This window comes from Vidua chalybeata, unplaced genomic scaffold (assembly GCF_026979565.1).
Source record: "Vidua chalybeata isolate OUT-0048 unplaced genomic scaffold, bVidCha1 merged haplotype W_reject_6, whole genome shotgun sequence".
NCBI classification, from domain to species: domain Eukaryota; kingdom Metazoa; phylum Chordata; class Aves; order Passeriformes; family Viduidae; genus Vidua; species Vidua chalybeata.
The window spans coordinates 721,426-737,676 of record NW_026530355.1 but is presented as its reverse complement, the minus strand read 5'-3'; the positions used below and the strand labels follow the sequence as shown (position 1 = coordinate 737,676).

The 16,251-nt window shown below is 59.5% G+C and overlaps 2 protein-coding genes across 5 annotated transcripts; one reads left to right on the top strand and one right to left on the bottom strand.

Annotated features, from left to right (window-relative positions):
• Positions 1-5,046: 5,046 nt before the first annotated feature.
• LOC128783284 (serine/threonine-protein kinase pim-1-like) lies at positions 5,047-8,707 on the top strand. Of its 4 annotated transcripts, XR_008429054.1 has the most exons (5): positions 5,056-5,919; positions 6,563-6,742; positions 6,998-7,147; positions 7,337-8,253; positions 8,537-8,707. XR_008429054.1 is itself a non-coding variant. In XM_053933939.1 (4 exons), the coding sequence occupies exons 1-3, from the start codon at positions 5,439-5,441 to the stop codon at positions 7,102-7,104; spliced, it is 768 nt and encodes a 255-aa protein (XP_053789914.1). In that variant the 5' UTR covers positions 5,047-5,438; the 3' UTR covers positions 7,105-7,147; positions 7,375-8,707. The 4 variants fall into 4 exon arrangements, 3 of the variants coding, with proteins under 3 accessions (XP_053789914.1, XP_053789915.1, XP_053789913.1); XM_053933939.1 differs by having other exon boundaries at positions 5,047-5,919; positions 7,375-8,707; XM_053933938.1 differs by having other exon boundaries at positions 7,337-8,707.
• Positions 8,708-10,234: 1,527 nt separating this feature from the next.
• On the bottom strand, positions 10,235-15,942 carry LOC128783274 (uncharacterized). The gene is made up of 14 exons (XM_053933928.1): positions 15,305-15,942; positions 14,868-14,932; positions 14,275-14,423; positions 13,805-13,952; positions 13,372-13,559; positions 13,147-13,284; positions 12,757-12,871; positions 12,443-12,583; positions 12,072-12,248; positions 11,783-11,938; positions 11,522-11,623; positions 11,173-11,275; positions 10,844-10,900; positions 10,235-10,553 (listed from the first exon to the last, which is right to left on the bottom strand). The coding sequence occupies exons 1-14, from the start codon at positions 15,423-15,425 to the stop codon at positions 10,354-10,356; spliced, it is 1,860 nt and encodes a 619-aa protein (XP_053789903.1). The 5' UTR covers positions 15,426-15,942; the 3' UTR covers positions 10,235-10,353.
• Between the last annotated feature and the right edge of the window lie 309 nt (positions 15,943-16,251).

Genomic DNA, 16,251 nt, shown 5'->3' with positions numbered 1-16,251 from the left:
CCCTGGGGGACACGGGGACGCTGCCGGGGGTCCCTGTCCCCCTGTCCCACCCCCCACAGCCCTGTCCCCGTCCCCGTGTCAGGCTCTGGGGTCGATCTCGTGGAACATCCTCTGGGGGAGGCTGCGGCGCCGGGGTGGGGGGACCCGGGGGGACAGGGGACCCCGCTGTGCACGAGCAGCGTTGGACTTCTCTGGGGGAACTGTGAGGGGGGGCTGGGGTGGAGTGACCTCCCCAGTGACCTCACACAGCCCCTGTGATGTCACACAGCCCATGTGATGTCACACAGCCACCTTTGATGTTACAACCCACTTTGGGATGTCACACAGCGTCCTTTTGATGTCACAGAGCGAACTCTGAGATGTCACTCTCTGATGTCAGAGTTGTGCTGTGATGTCACTGAAGGCTGATGTCACAAAGTCACCCTGAGATGTCACTGTCTGTTCTTTGATGTCACCCTGAGATGTCACAGTCTGTTCTGTGATGTCACAGCCTGCTCTATGAAGTCACACAGCCACCCGGTGATGTCACAACCCACTCTCTGATGTCACAGAGCCACCCTCCATGATGGCAGAATCTGCTCTATGGCCTCACACCCTATTCTATGATGTCACAGTCCACTCTGTGATGTCACAAAACTCTCCCTGTGATGTCATACTGCCACTCTGTAATGTCACAGCACACACTTTGACCTCACAGCCTGCTCTGTGATGTCATACAGCCATGCCATGATGTCCCAGCCTGCTCTGTGATGTCACACAGTCCCCTCTATCATGCCGTAGCTGCTCAATGACCTCACACAACAAACTCTGTGATGTCATAGCCTAATCTGTGACCTCACACAACCCACTCTGTGCTGTCACACAGCCCCTTTCTGACATCACAGCTGCTCTGTGCCTCCGGGACACAGCCACAGAGGTGCTGCTGTGACACAGCCCCCTCTGGGACATCCCACAGCCCTGCCAGTGCTGAGCCCCTGTGAGCTCTGTCTGTGCCCTGCTCGTGTTCCTGGCATGCCCTGGCAGTGCCCCAGCCCTGCTGGGCTGTGCACAGGAGCTGCTCCTGGCCAGAGCTGTCTCTCTGCAGCGCTGCCCTTGCCAGGAGCTGCCTCTGGGCCAGGAGCCCGGCCCAGCTCAGCAGCACAGACACAGCACCAGGACTTTAATGACCCTCTGGGGCTTTGGTGCTCTCTGCATCAGACCCAGTCCCTCAGAGTGTGCTCAAAGAACTTCTCAAGAACTCCAAGTGAGATTGAAACACTGCAGTTTCTTTTACTTTGAAGAGATCCCTGTGAGGGACACAACTGAGAAAGTGTCCCCAGGTTCCAGTTAGAGCAGAACACTGGAGGCACTGATGACAGCTGGGGACAAACAAGGCAAAGGTGTCTCTGGTGCTGAGCACACCTGGATGTGTTTCAGGAATGCAAAGGGCCAAGGCTGAGCCCCAGCCCCTGGCAAGGCAGATCCTGTCCCTCCCTCCTTGCTCAGGGCTCTTCCCGGGATGGGCACTGGCATGTGGGGATGTGCAATGCCAAGGGCAGGACCATGGGGCGGCCCCTGCCAGGCTGCTGAGCAGGGACAAGGAGGCAATGAGGCCCCAGGCCTGCAAGGGTCACTTGTCCCCTCCTGGAGCCAGGGCCAGCAGCCACGGCCAAAGTGCTGCACAGGTTGGCTCTGTCAGGGCCTTGCAGCTGCTGCACATGCCTGTGCCCTCTGCAGCCCAGGCTGTCCTACGGTGTCCCTGCCCTGCGCCTCTGTCCCTGCCGGCTGTCCTCATCCCCCGGCTGCCCCACCTGGCTGGCCCCTTCCTTTGCTGACAGCTCTGCCTCCTGCCTGCCCCTGCCTGGCCACACAAAGCCTTGGGCTGCTCCAGGCTCCTTCTGGGGACGTGTTGCACCACAGCCCTGCCCTGGGAGGGAAATTCCTTTCTCCTTACGTCCAGTCTGGACCTCCCCAGGTGATCTGTGTGGCATCATTTTTTTCTAAGGTTGTTTCATATAATGAAGAAGAGCTCTGCCATCTCTGAAACCACCCTCCAAGTCCTCTCAGGCTTCTCTTGTTCTGTTCTCAGTCTTCACACCACTGAGCCCAGCGCCCTCAGTCTCTCTGGGTCATGTGCTTGAGGCCTCCAATCCCATCTTGGGAGATTTTTGTGTCCTTTCTAGGTCTTTTCAGACCTAGAAATATTGTGGTCATAATCCAAGCAAATTTGAAATATTTGTATTGCCCTGTAGTGGCAGAGGAAGGGACATAGCCTTTAAAATGCTCAAGGATAGATTTCGATTTGATATAAGAAAGAAATATTTGGTGATGAGGTTGACAATTCGTAAACAGGTCATCCATAGAAGTGAATGTCCCATCCCAAAAAGTGTTCAAGGTCAGGAGCTTTGACCATCTGTTCCAGAGGTAGTTGTGCCTTCCCACAGCAAGGGGGCTGCAGTAGATGATATTTTAGGGCCATTCCAATTTTAAAAACAGAAGATAAAACATAATTTAAAGACAGTTCTGACACCTCCTCATGAAAGACTCACCCAGGGGGTCAATGGCAGGGCTTTCCAGCATGACCTCGCCAGTTGAGCATGGGGGGTTCTGCATTGGCTCTGAGATTCATGATGGAAATTAAGCTTAGGCATAGTAATGAAATAGCTATGCTTGTGTTAAAATGCCTGCTTGGATGGGATAACATCCAGTGAACACAGGATGAGGACGCCTGTACAGATCTGCCAACCATCAGCATTCACCGTCTGAAGGCAGTGTGGGCCGGGACCCGGACTGGAAGTGATAAAGAGAAGGAGCCAAAACCACAGCCAAGAAACAGGCATGCTCTAAAAAGGCAGACCCGAGGAGGGACCATGTCAAATAGTTCCTGGAAAATGTAAATTAGTTAATGGGTATGCATAAGAGTCTATGAATATGCAACAGGCTGATGTAATAGAAAAGGCATTTAAGGGGAATCCCCAAAGAGAAGGGTGTGCTCTTGGCTGAGTGTCAAGATGCACCCGGCCAAACTAACCTTTGCTCTATGGTCCTTGTCTCCTATTGTCCTTTATTAAACTTTGTAAATTTTCACAGGAGAGTGAATGTGTTTTTCACAGTTCCATGAGGTTCCCCAGTGTCACCATGGTGTCCTTGGACCTGCATTGTCACAACTGACCCATGGCTCCATGAGGTTCCCCAGTGTCACCGTGGTCGCTGTCAGAGGCTGGATGAGATCGATGTCCCAGGACACCTTGGGCTGAGCTGTCAATCAGTCACACAGAGGGGACAGCGCTAACCCAGCCCTGATTGCCCGAGCAATCAGAAATCCCACCTGGGGGAGGCCCACAAAGGCCCAGGGCCTTAAAACACAGAGCACAAGGTCAGCCCCTGCTATGGACTCTGCCTTCTCCTGGGGTTTGTGTCTCACCCACACTGGAACGCCAGGAGCTGGGAGCCACGTGCGTGTCTTTCTATGGAGCTTCTGTCTTTGCGTCTTTCTCTCTTTCCTCTCCTTCTAATGCTCTTTCTATGGAACATTTTTTGGGTACCTCAACAACTAAAGTGTTTAAAGGTTTCCAGGTTAAATGGGCTGAGTGAATTAAGTTAATTCTAGGGTGTTTTATGTTGGATTGGATGTTGTATTAAATCCTTTTCCAAAGTTTCTTGCTTTTTTGTACTTTGCCAGTAAAATTGTGGGGGGTCCCAAATGGCCGCTGAGGGTCACTCGGGGATCCTGGAGGGTCTGGGGGACACTTACGGCACAGATGGGGGCGGATACCGGGGTTCTGTAGAGCGCGGGGCATGACGGGCATTGTAGTCCCGGCTCCAATGGGGCTCTATTAGGCTGCGAGGCATGATGGGAGTTGTAGGCAAAAGAAAAGACAGCAGACTCCAGGCACCGCCCCCAAAGCCACAATCCCCGGCGATGATTGGCTGCGGGTGATGATGGGCGGGAGCCTCAGCAAATGGGAGGCGGTGAAGGCGGGAACAGCCCATTCAACCCCTCCAGTCCCTCCCAGTACAGCCCAGTGCATCCCCAGTTCATCCCCAGTACAACCCCAGTGCCCCTCCAATCCCTCCCAGTACAGCCCAGTCCCTCCCAGTACACCTCAGTTCATTCCCAGGCCCTTCCAGTTCCCCCCAGTGCCATCCATAGTCTGCTCCAGTGTCCCCCAGTCTTCCCCACAGCGTTCCCGCCCATTGCGGGGCAGCGGCGCAGACGGAATGTCCTGCGGCCCAAACCTCCTGCTCCTGCCACACAGCGCCCAGCGTTCTCCCCCTCCTCCTCCTCCTCTCCCAGCACGGCACAAATTCCAGCTCGGAGGAGGCTTCCCCAGAGAGGGCTCCTGCTCCTGTTTCAGCCTCCGTGACCCTGCAGAGGAACAGGGCATCTTTCAGGCACTTCCACAAGCTCAGGCTACCCATTTCATGGGGAATCTGGGGTGAAAATGGCCTTTTTCCAAAAGATAATTGCAGAGGAGATGGATTACAAATTATAAGGGAAAAATTACACTTCTTACAGACAAAGTCGACCAAGTCATTGCCTGCATTTTTCTTTTCAGATTCTTTCAGTCATCTCCTGAGAGCTCCAGCTTGTTCTGGTGCTTTCCATGAACTGATTGAACTCCTGATTTATATCAGTGCACTAGATGTAGAAGCATCTGAACTGAACACAGAAACAAACTCCCTCTGTCAGCCCATTTTCATCTTCTAGATCACTTTCAAGATGTGCATGGGGATGTTGCAATGCTGATCAGACAGCTCTCCATTTCTGGCTGCAGGCTCTGCAGATTCTTTCTCTGCATTCAGTCAGGCTTGTGCTCCCTAACAATTCCTGGTAGCCCATCATGTTTTCTTAGGGTAGAACAATAACAATGAAATCCTTACCAATGGCACAACTGCCCAGCCCACAAGGAAAAGAAAGAACAAGCTGCCAAGTTCTTCAAACATTTGTCCTGCTTTGCTGCAAGAGTTGTGCTGCACACACGGTGTGGAATGCCAAGAGAAGCTGCAGCTGGTGGCACATCTTGAGATAGAAGCTTCACCTCGTTCTCCAGGAAAGGTTCTTGGAAAGACCAAACAGGCCCCGGCCCCAGCGCCGGCTGCTCCCGGGCCCCGCGGAGGACACAGGCGGCGCAGCCGCTGCCGCCGCCTCCGCTGCGGCTTCCCCGGCCCGAGCTCCGCCGCTCGGCAGCGCGGCCGCCGGCCCCGAGCCGCCGCTGTCCCGTTGCCAGGAGCGAATGCCTGGGGATGGCCGGCCCGGGGCGCTTGAGGGGCGCTCGGGGGCCGCTCCTGGCCCCGGGCCGAGCGCTGACAGCCGCGTCCCGCCGGCAGGGAAGGCGCAGCAGGGCCTGCAGGAGCAGTACCGGCTGGGTTCACTGCTGGGCCGCGGCGGCTTCGGCAGCGTCTTCGGGCGGGGATGAGCTGGGGCCCAGCAGGGTGGAAGCCGCCGGGACGCCTTGATGGAGAGCGGGCGTGGGGCCAGCGCAGGGCGCAGAGCATCCCGGGCTGGGCGAGGGCTTCCCGAGCCCCGGCACGGCCTCAGCCCCACTGACGGCATCGTGCTCCTCCCGCAGCCCGACGGCACCAGCGCACCCCTGGAGGTCGTGCTGCTGGCCAAGGTGTCCACTGGCTTCCCCGGTGTCGTCCAGCTGCTGGAGTGGCTTGAGCTCCCCAACGACATCGTGATGGTGCTGGAGCGCCCAAAGCGGTCTCAGGACCTGCACCATTTCATTCGGGCACGGGGGTTCCTGTCCGAGGAGGTGGCGCGGGAGCTGTTCCGCCAGGTGCTGGAGGCCGTGCGGCACTGCACCAGCTGCGGGGTCCTGCACAGGGACATCAAACCACGGAACATCCTGGTTGACCTGGCCACCGGGGAGGCTAAATTGATCGACTTTGGCTGTGACACCTACCTGCAAGACACAGCCTACACTCACTTTGCAGGTGAGTCCACACAGGGGTGTGCTCGCGGTCCCAGCATCTCACGGCCCAACATCTCCCAGGCCAAGCTGGCTGTGGCATCGGGGATTGTCCCTTTTGCTCCCCTTGATGGCTCTGAGATTTCAGCCGAGTTGTGTTTCAGCAGGGCTGGGTGGGGAGCCAGCTTCCAGCCCTGCTGGCAGCCTTTGCCCACCACTCTGCCCAGGGCTGGGGCTGGGGCTGGGGCAGCCAGCCCAACAAAAACACCCGTGGGTGGGGGCAGCAGAGAGGGGGGGCCAGAACCTGTGCCCCAGCCGGTTTGGTGTGCAGGTGAGAAAGGGCTTGGACTGCTCCACTCACCTGGTTTGCTTTGAATTCATAATGGTTTTTGGGGCAATGCAGGCAGGGAGGATGAAGGCATGGTTTTCCCCAGCACTGAGTGGGTTTTTCCTTGTCATGGTCGGGCCTTGCCAGGGCTTCAGCTGCCCTCTTCCAGCATCTGTGGCTTCTTTTCCAACCCCAAGTCTGTACACAAGTCCCAGGTGCTGGCGAGAGGGCAGCGGTCACCCCGTGTGCCACTGGGGCAGCCCCCGCATGCCCAGGGATGCTGGGGCCAGGCTCTGGGAGCAGCAGCATCCCCCTGCTGAAGCCCATCTCTATTCCATAGGAACACGGTCATACAGCCCCCCGGAATGGACCCACTTTGGCTGGTACTACGGCAAGCCAGCTACTGTCTGGTCCCTGGGCATCGTGCTGCACCAGATGGTCTGCGGGGAGCACCCTTTCAGGGGGTGCCAGAACATCAGCTGGGACCATCAGCTCTCACTGCCACAACGGCTCTCTCCAGGTGGATCCTCATCTCTGGCCACAGGGGCAATACCAGTGCTGGGAGACAGCAGCAGCTCGTGAGCATCCCGCTCTGGCAGCTACTGAGGAGGGGGCACATGTCCTGCTCTCCTGCTCTCCTCCAAAACAGGGAATTGATGGGAAAGTTTAGGCCCAGCTCTGAGCACATCCAGCATGGCCTGGGCACGGGAATAATGGGGCAAAGCCAACAGGAGCCTTCTCCAACTGACCGGCGGGTTCTGGTTTCTCTGCCCAGAGTGCCAAGATCTGATCAGGAGGTGTTTATCCATGCTGGACATGGAAAGGCCTTCGTTAGAAGAGCTGTTGTGTGATCCCTGGATGCAGGACGTTCATCTGCCCTAGAAGAAGGGAGAGAGCCACAGGCACACTCTGATGCAGGGCCCTGGTAAGTTACAGCCCCACACACGCATTGGCAATCAGAAGCACAGGAACCCAGACTTTTTTGTGCTGCCTGTGTCACTGCCCAGAGGTCATCAGATGGGAACACGCAGCCCTTATGCTGCAGCTGAGCTGCTCTGCCCAGCACTGGTGGCCGCCATCTGAGCTGGTTTTGCCTTCCTTGGTTCCCTGACAGCTGGGGCCCTGGGCAGAACCCTGACAGCCTGGTCTCAGCCCCAGGGAAGGAGAAGGAGCCCCTGGAGAAGCTGTAGCAGGTGGGGCTGCTGCTGCTGGAGACAGCGAGGACGACATCAAGGATGACAACCTCTTGCTCCACCTGGTCACCGGCAGGCTGAAGATGACGTCACTTTGATTCTGGCACCTTCTCCAAAGCCAGGCTCCACAGGGAATTTGCAGATGAGTCCACACGCAGGGGATGTTCCCAGATTTGGGCATTGCACAGCCTGGCCGGGAACCAAAGGTTCCCCCTTTGCTGGGGCGGATGCAGCTGATCCTTCAGTCGGCTGCCCAGCTGCTTTTGGCAGGGCTCGGGGCATGGGCTGGGGTGGGTACGAAATGGGAGTGGGCTCCTGGCCCTGCCAACAGCCCCCACCACCCACCGTGCCCCGGGCTGGGGCTGGGGCTGGGGTAGCCAGCCCGACACAAACCAACCTCCATGGTGGGAGCAGAGGTGGGACTCCAGAACCTGTGCAGGGGCTGCTTTGCTTTGCAGGCAAATAAGGGCTTGGGCTGCTCCCCTGCCCTTCTTTGCTTTGGGATCACTCTTATTTTGGGGGGCAGTGCAGGGGGAAGGGAGAAAGCCTGGGCTTCCTTCACCTGTGAGTGGGTTTTTCCCTGGCATGCAGGGGTTGGGCCTTCCTCAAGCCCCAGACAGAGATATGATTTTTGACCTTTTTTCTTGTTTCCCCTTTTTGTCTGTAATCTACTTTCAATAATTTGTTGTGTGTTTTTCTAGAGGAAGCGTTCTAGGTGGGGTCCAGTCTGGATGGGGAAGTGCTTGGGAGCAGCTGCAGCGTGGATGGGCCGTGCCCTTGGAGAAGGCTGAGGACATCGTTTGGGACCAGCTTTTCTTCCAGCGGTGGATGGCGTCAGGTGGGTCCCGTCTGCTGGGCATGGTGGGATCAGAGCTTTGGGGAGATGGCAGCGAGCACAGGAGCATCCTGCTCTGGGCAGCTGCTGAGGGCTGGATGTGCCGTGGCTGGCTGCAGGCTGGGCACATGTCCTGCCCTCCTGCTCTGCTGCCAAAGGCAGCAGTGATGGGCAGCTCTGGGCACCGCTCTGGGCACGGCCAGCATGGCCTGGGCACCGCGGGCGGCTGGGACAAGGGGACAGGAGCCTTCAGCTGAGGGGCACTTTCTGGTTTCTCTCCTTGCAGACGGGCTCTGCGGGTGCTGAGGCTGCTCTGGGCTCTGCCAGGGCTCTGCTGGAGCTCAGCACCGGGCCCCAATCAGCCAAAGAAGAAATGGTGTGACCTGCAGCACAGACTTGCTTGAGCGTTTCAGCAACACAGCTCAAGTTTGCAGAGTGTACACCTCCAAGGGAAAACATGCCACCACCCAAAAATTAAACTTGTTCAATACTTTTCTGAGATGAAATCAATCTGGGATGACCCCAAATGACATTTTGCAGTTTGCTCAAGCTGTAGCTCAGCCCTTCTCTGAACAGTTCTCTCCCCCACCTGCATTTTACTTCCCAACTGCTCCCTCTTTTCCCCCAGTGAATTCCCAGCCTGTGGCAGTCTCCATCACACTTCTGCCTTCCTTGATGCCCCTCACCACGAGGAAGGCCGAGCCCCCAGCTTAGGGACTCATCCTGTCACTGGCTGAGGAGCAGCAATGTCTCAGAGGTCTGGTTGGATTTTAGTGGCATTCAGAGCTGCTCTCCAGCCCTCAACTCTCCTCACTGCTGAGATCCCACTCCCTTTTCCTTGTCCTTTCAGCAGGATGAGCTCTGTGAATCCCCTTGGGCCTCCCCACTCTTCCCAGCCCATGCACCCACCTCAGTTAGGCTGAAGCTGCAGCTTCTCTGTCTCCTCTGGCACACCAGTCCAGTCCCCTGTGCGGGGAGCCCCAGCCCCAGAGCGCAGCACCCAACAGTGCCGTCCGGGCTGGAGCAGCTGCCCTGCAGCCCTGGCTTGGCTCTTGGTGGCAAGGGAATGCTCCCTGTTTGCAGCTGTCCCTGCAGGATGGCCCCAGGGCAGAGCCCAGCTCCCACTGCAGCCCTGAAGCTTGGGGCAGACAGTGGTCCCAGAGCTGAGGTTCATGGGGAGCACCCGCAGCTGTGCCTGGCACTCTGTTGCCGTGTGTCACAGTGCAGGCTGCCTTGTACTGGTGAATGGACCAGCCCCTGCTTTGACTGACAGGGGCCTCGCCCATCACATCTCTCCCAAGGCTGCAGGCATTTCACAGGCCAGAATCTGAAGGGGCGCAGAGGACAGACCAGTGAAATTATCCAGACTGGCTTTTTCAAAGGCCCCTTAGAAGGAAGGGCTTGAGCACAAACCCTCTCTGATTGCCCCATGAACATTGGGCTGAGTGGTCTCTTTGGCTCCAATCCACTTTCCTCCTCAAGCCAACGTTACCCACTGCCTCCCACATCCCCCCCGTGCCTTCCCACTCCCTTGTCCTGTCAGGGCTTTCGCAGCCCCTCATCCCTTGGTGGCCCCATCCCCTCAGGGTCTCCCTCAGCCCGGCCAACCTGCCCGGCAGCAGCGCCACAGCCCCACAGGAGCTCCTGAGGAGCCCCATCCAGAGGCACCTCGGAGCCCTCAGCAATGCAGCCAGCAACACACGGGCAGGAGGACACAGATGGCGGTTCCTGCCTGGGACAGGGCTTGTGGCCATCTCCAGGCACCGGTCTCACAGGGATCCCTGGAACTCCGGCCCCTGCCCACCGGCTCTGTTGGCAGCACAAAGGCTTCAGCAGAACCACCAAAGGCCAAGGGGCTTCTGGCCATTTTCCCTGCAAGCCTGCACGTGCCTGGGCAGCTTGCTGAGCCCAGGCACCCTTTGCTCCCTCTTCCCCTATGCCCTGCAGAGCCTGGGCAGCAAAAGAAAAATCCTGGGAGTCTGTCTATTAGAACACATCCTATATTTATATCCTACAGAAAAGCAAAAAGAACGAAAGAACAATCTTGAAGAAATTAAACATTCCTGCTGGCTCAGGTGGCCCCAGCAGACAGAGCCTCTGGGATCAGCACTCTGCACAGCTCCAGCAGCGCAGCCAGCCGAGCCCCAAGAGACGAGGCCGTGTCCTCCATGCCCTGCGCAGCTGATCATGCAGGCTGTCCAAGATGGAATATCCAGCTCTCTCTACTGCCTGGAGGATGTACAACGTTTGAATTGCCAGGCTTCCAACGGCGACGCTGATGTCATTTGCCGTGCCTTCAAGGGCTGAAAGAGAGAGCAACAGAGCCATGGTCAGATTCCGGATCTGAGGGGACCCGAGGAGACCTCCCTGCCAGGGCCATCCCAGCCGGCTCCGGCCATGGCCAGCAGGGAATAAGGGACAAATGGGATCAGCCCGAAGCTGCTGGCCACAAATCCCCCAGGTGGCCCTGAAATCTCCGTGTGCTCTGCCCACGCCGCCCCTCGTCCGCACAGGGAGCAGAGCCCTGCGCAGCCGGGGCACGGCTTGCAGCTCCCCCGCCAGCCCCCGCTGACAGCCCGCTGCCCTCACTCACCCTCACAGATGAGCTGGAGCTCTTCTTTCTTCCCCCTCAGCTGCCGCCCGGCCATCCCTGCCAACACAGAGCCTGTCACAGCCCAGCGGCACAGCTCCCTGCCAGCGGCGCTGCCAGCCCTGTGGCCACACGGCCTCCTGGCCCGGCAGGGCTCAGCCGGGCCCTTGCCGCACGCTGCCGCCCAAGGGCACGGCTGCGAGAGGGCGGCAGCAGCGCCCAGGCCAGCCGGGGCTCCACCCCGCCGGGCCCGGATGCCGCTGCCGGGGCGGCAGGCGGGGCTGGGGCCGAGCTGCGGCGGGGCGGGGAGGGAGCCCGGGCTCGCGGCTCACCCAGGAACCTGATGGCCGCCTCTCGCAGGGGCTCCTCTGGGCTCTCCAGGTAGGGCATGGCCTGGCGCAGGTGCTCGGCCGCTCTGCTGCTGTCGTCTGCCAGCTGGAGAGAGCGGCAGGAGGGAAGGCTTGGCGCGGGCTCAGCCCCTGGACCGGGCACTCCCTGCGCCCAGCCCCAGCCTCCCCTGCCCGCACCGCCGTGAGCTCGGGCCCACAGGAGCCTGGAGAAGATCCCGCGCCGCCTCTGGCTGCAGCAGCGGGCAGCGGCACAGCTGCCAGCCCCGCACACTGAGCACCGCGCTCAGGGGGATTCTCCAGCCTGAGGCCGGCACTTCCAGACCATCCTTACCAGGCACTCGGTGAACTTCCACAGCTTCTTGTTCTTCACCACTTTTTCCAGATCCCTCCTCTTCAGGAACTGGGCCACACAAAGCAGCGTTTCCTGAGAAGCCTGGAGAGCAGCAGAGACACGGAGATGGCCCCACAGCCCAGGGCGCAGGACCTGTGTCCCTGTGCCAAGGCCTGGAGGAGGCTGCAGCCCAGCAGGCGCCACGGCAGGAGGCAGCTGAGCCGCCTCCCAGGGGGACAGCAGCAGCCCACGAGTCCTCACCTGTGCCACACGCCCATCCTCATCATGGCAGTGGAAGAAGAGTGGCAGCAGGCTCTGGCGCACGTGTGTCTTCAGGGCCTTTTTGTCCTTTTGCAGTGGAAGAGACAGCAATGTTTGGAAGAGCAGGATGGAGAGCAGCTGCACCTGGCTATTGTCCTGTATGAAAGGAAGAAAAAAAGACCTGAGCATCGGCTGCATGGGGCTCAGCTTGGCTCAGGCCTGGAAATCCACAGGGCACAAAGTGTCCGGGCAGCAGCCAGTGGCTGTGGCTGGAGGCAGCGAGCCTTACGTGGTCAAAGAGTGGCAGGAGCGCCTCAACCAGCCGCAGTGCAATGGAGCTGCCTATCAGCATGTCCTTGTCCCGGGAGATAAAGCTGAGGAGCATGACAGCCATGCTAACTATCTCTCCATCTGCGTCGCACAGGAGCTCCACAAGACTTTCAGTCAGGCTCCACATTTTTTCACTCTGTGCGGAACACAAGTTTGTGAAACGCCATCCTGCTGCCGCAGGGCCTAGAGGCCAAAGGGCTGTTGCGGAGCACTTGGGCAGCTGAAGCAGGAGGCAGGAGAGCTGGGAGCAGCTGCCCCAGTGCCTAAAGCCCAGCAAAGCCCAAGCGACTGCATTCCCGAGGGCAGCCTCAGCCGCTGCCCCCTTCTCACCATCGAGGGATTGTCAATGAGCTTGAGAAGGGCCCTGAGCGCCAGGCGACGCCTGTCCCTGCACTTGCTGTGCAGGTGCCTTGACAAGATTTGCAGGACTCTGTTAGCACTGCCTCCACTCAAGTTCAGGCACTCGAGGACCTGAAAGGCACAGGGCAGTGACAGGGGACCCGGCCAGCAGGAGCCCGGAACCGCACAGGGCTGGGCCCAGGCAGCAGCACAGGGCGTGGGCACCCGTCCCAGGCAGCTGCAGCTACGAGAGGGCAGAGAGCTGGGAGGCAGCTGAGCGAGGCAGCGCTGGCCATCAGGCTCACCTCCACAAGGAAGGCCAGGGCGGGCAGCTCCCAGCGTGGCTCCAGTGTGTTGAGCAGCTGGAGCAGGTAGCGAGCGATCCGGGAGCACAAGGGGATGGAGACACGGGATATCTCCCTGGCAGGAGAAAAAGTAACCAAGACTTTGGGCCGGGGGACAAACCTCTCCCAGGACAGACTCACAGAGGTCTGGTCTTTCCCCAGCATCCTGCAAGGGGCCCTGGGCTATTTGGGAGGCAGCTCCTTGTGGGTACCCTCCTCTGCCAGCCTTTTCCAGTCTGCTTGGCTGTGCCTCGGTGACAAGGCCCTCTGGCCCACAACCACTGGGACTGTGTGGGGCACCCTGGGCACAGAGCACAAATGTCAGAGGCAGCGGGGAGAAGGGGGTCTCACCTGGCCAGCAGACCCACGGCATAGTGGTGGGTGTCAGCACACAGCAGCGTGTCCCAGCCACGCTTGCGTTCCATTGCCAGCACCACATCCTCGTGCTCCATTTGGCAGAGCAGGGACTTCAGGGTTCGCACTGCAAACCTGCGTGCAGAGCAAAGCCCAGGTAACACTGGGAGCACTGGCTCCTGCCCAGGGATGTGGCAGGGACAGAGGAGTGGGATGGAGTACCTGTTGGGGCTGGTGGCAAGGCCGTATTGCTGCTGGCATCCCTTCCAGAAGGTATCGACCTCCTCTGGCATATCCAGAGTGCTGAAGAACACTTGGAAGAGCAGATGCACAAGTAGGTGGGGGAAATACACGGTCACCATCTGTGGGACACAGGGCACCTGGAGGATCTTCCACATCACCACAGTTGCCTGCAAAGGACAAAGCCCCCCGAGACAGCGCTCAGTGCCGAGGTGTCCGTGTGGCAGGGCCCGAGCACGGGAGGGAGAGGCCCGGAGAGACGCAGGGGGAGCAGCGGGCCTGGTGCCCCTGAAGCTGCCCCGAGGCCAGGTTTCAGCCCAGCGCCTGAGGCAGGGAGATGCAGTGGGGCAAGGAGGATGGAGAGCTGCTGGGCAGGTGGCCTTGGGACCAGCAAAGGCCAGTTGCAGAAACTCACAGCCAGGACAAAGACACCCGTTTTGTCCCCATCAGAGGTGAACGTGCTGTGCTCTGGCCAACTCCCCAGCACATTGAGGAGCATCAGCTGCACTGGCTCGGCAGTCCTGGGCGAGCACATGATGCTCTTCCACATGGTGAAAGCAGCTCTGCGGGGTTAGAGCTCTGTCTCAGGGGGATCTGGGACACAGCACCGTGGCCTGGGCAGCAGCGGGGACCTGAGCTGGCTGCCGGCTCTGCCTCTGCCCACTGCCCCTCGCCAGCAGCACCCAGGCAGCCCAGGCCTGTGGGGACAGGCCCCTGAGGGGCAGCGAGGGAGCATGGCAGCAGGCTCGGGGGCTGAGGTGCCAGGGCTGGCAAAGGGAGCAGCCAGAGGGCCCTGGGGACTCTCTGTTGGTCAGACACCTGGCACAGGCTGTACAGGCTGATGGGCTGGGGAGCCCTGAGCCCTCTGGGCAGGTGGCCCCATACCTGTCACAGGATGGGGCCACACACAGGAGTGTCATTACTACATCGGCAGGCTGTTCTTCAGTGAGATCCAGGAGGGCCCTGTTCAGTCTCTGCTCAGCAAACTGATTGTCCATGAGCCACTCGTGGATGTACCTCACCATGGCGGGCACCTGGAGAAGGCACGGGGAGACTTGGAAAGCTGCCAGAGGGAGGAATGTCCCCAGCTTCCCCAGAGAAGTGCTTCCCTTCCCACCACACTGCCATGGCCTCAAAGGCTTCCAGTGACCCGCAGGTGTGGCTTGGGAGGCCAGGCAATTCCTGGGAGGATCAAACCCTCAAACCACAGGCCGCTTATTTGCTTTGGATTGCAAAACCCGCCCTCTATGAGCATATCCAGCAGGGCAGCAGAGGTCTTGGTTTTGAAGGTGTGTGAATATGCTCTGAGCCCTTTGCCCATGGTGCTGGTCTCTTCCTCCTGAATCCTCTTGATGAATTTGCAAACCAAGTGTAGGAGAAAGGCAGGAAGCCAGGGATGTTCCATGGAATGCTCCAAGCACGGTGCTCGGCTGAGCGGTGACAGCAGGCCCAGCCCAGGTGGGGATGGCTGCAGGTACCTCCACTGTTCTGCGGAAGAGGCCACGGGCGGGGTCCTGCTCTTGTGTGCGGTCCACGGCTGCATCTGGCAAAGAGCGAGCGCAGCCAGAGCTGAGGGGCTGCGGGAGAGGCCGGAGAACACAGCCCAGCCCTGAGCTCCCCAGGCAGGGACAGCCCCGGGATGCCCCAGGGGATGGAGCACGGCCGCTGCGGGGTGTCTGCCCGGCCCCTCTTCTGTCCTGTCCGTGGGCATGTCCCCAGGGGATGGGATGGGATGGGATGGGATGGGATGGGATGGGATGGGATGGGATGGGATGGCATGGGATGCCATGGGATGCCATGGGATGCCATGGGATGGGATGCCATGGGATGCCATGGCATGGGATGCAGTGGGATGGGATGGAATGGTGCCAAGCTGGCTGCAGGCACCAACCCTAAGCCCAGCTCTGCCACTCACCCTCCTGTAGAGTCTTCAACCGCAACACCTCTTTGATCTCCTCTATTGGGGCAGCTCCAGGGCCTTCTTCCTCCTCCTGCACCCAGGCCAGCTTGGGCCCTCTTAGGGATCTCTGCTCCATGGCAGTGACTGGATTTGTGGCGAGTTGCAGGAGAGATGCCTCGGAAAAGCTCCGAGTCAGCGAGTCCTGCAGTCGTGCCTGGAAGGCACCTTCAGGAGAGAAGCCTCAGGAAGGCTACAGGACAGCAAGTCCTGCACTCTGGTCTTGAGGGCTCCTGCCACAAGGACAGGAGACTCCTGTCAAGGATTGTGGTCAGGCCTCGAGGGCACCGGTGGCAGGGATGGGAGATGCCTCCGGGGCACCAAGTCCCACGGTCTGCCCTCAAGGGCACCTGCAGAAGAGAAGCCTCAGGAAGGCCACAGGTCAGCAAGTCCTGTGGTCTGGCCTCGAGGTCAGCTGCAGGAATAACGCCTGGGAAAAGCTCCGGGTCAGACACGAACGAGTGCGCTGTGCGGGGGCTCCTCACGGCACCGCTCTGTCCCGTCCTGTCCCGTCGCGTGCTCCAAGCACTCTGGCGTGGTCTTGTCACCGCCAGCTCCTATGTCACCCTGTGTCACAAAGGGCCCTTGGACATGCTGTCCTGTTCCATGACACGGTGACCACGCAGCACCGTGTCACAAAGGGTCCCTGCACACACTGCCCCCTGCCCTGGGGCCGCCCCCAACCCACCCAAAGTGGCCCAGGTTGGAAGGAATTCCTCACCCCAAGTGTCTAAGACAGCCCGACAGGGTCTTTAGGAACGGCTGAAACCATCAGCAAACGCTGCCCTGCTCCGCGGGCTCAGGGCAGCAGAAGGAGCCCCCAGGGCTGCCGACGCAGCTGTGCTGGGAATGGCACGGGGCCTTCCACAGAAGCTGGCACGGCCTCCTTGGGACACGTCCCGGCT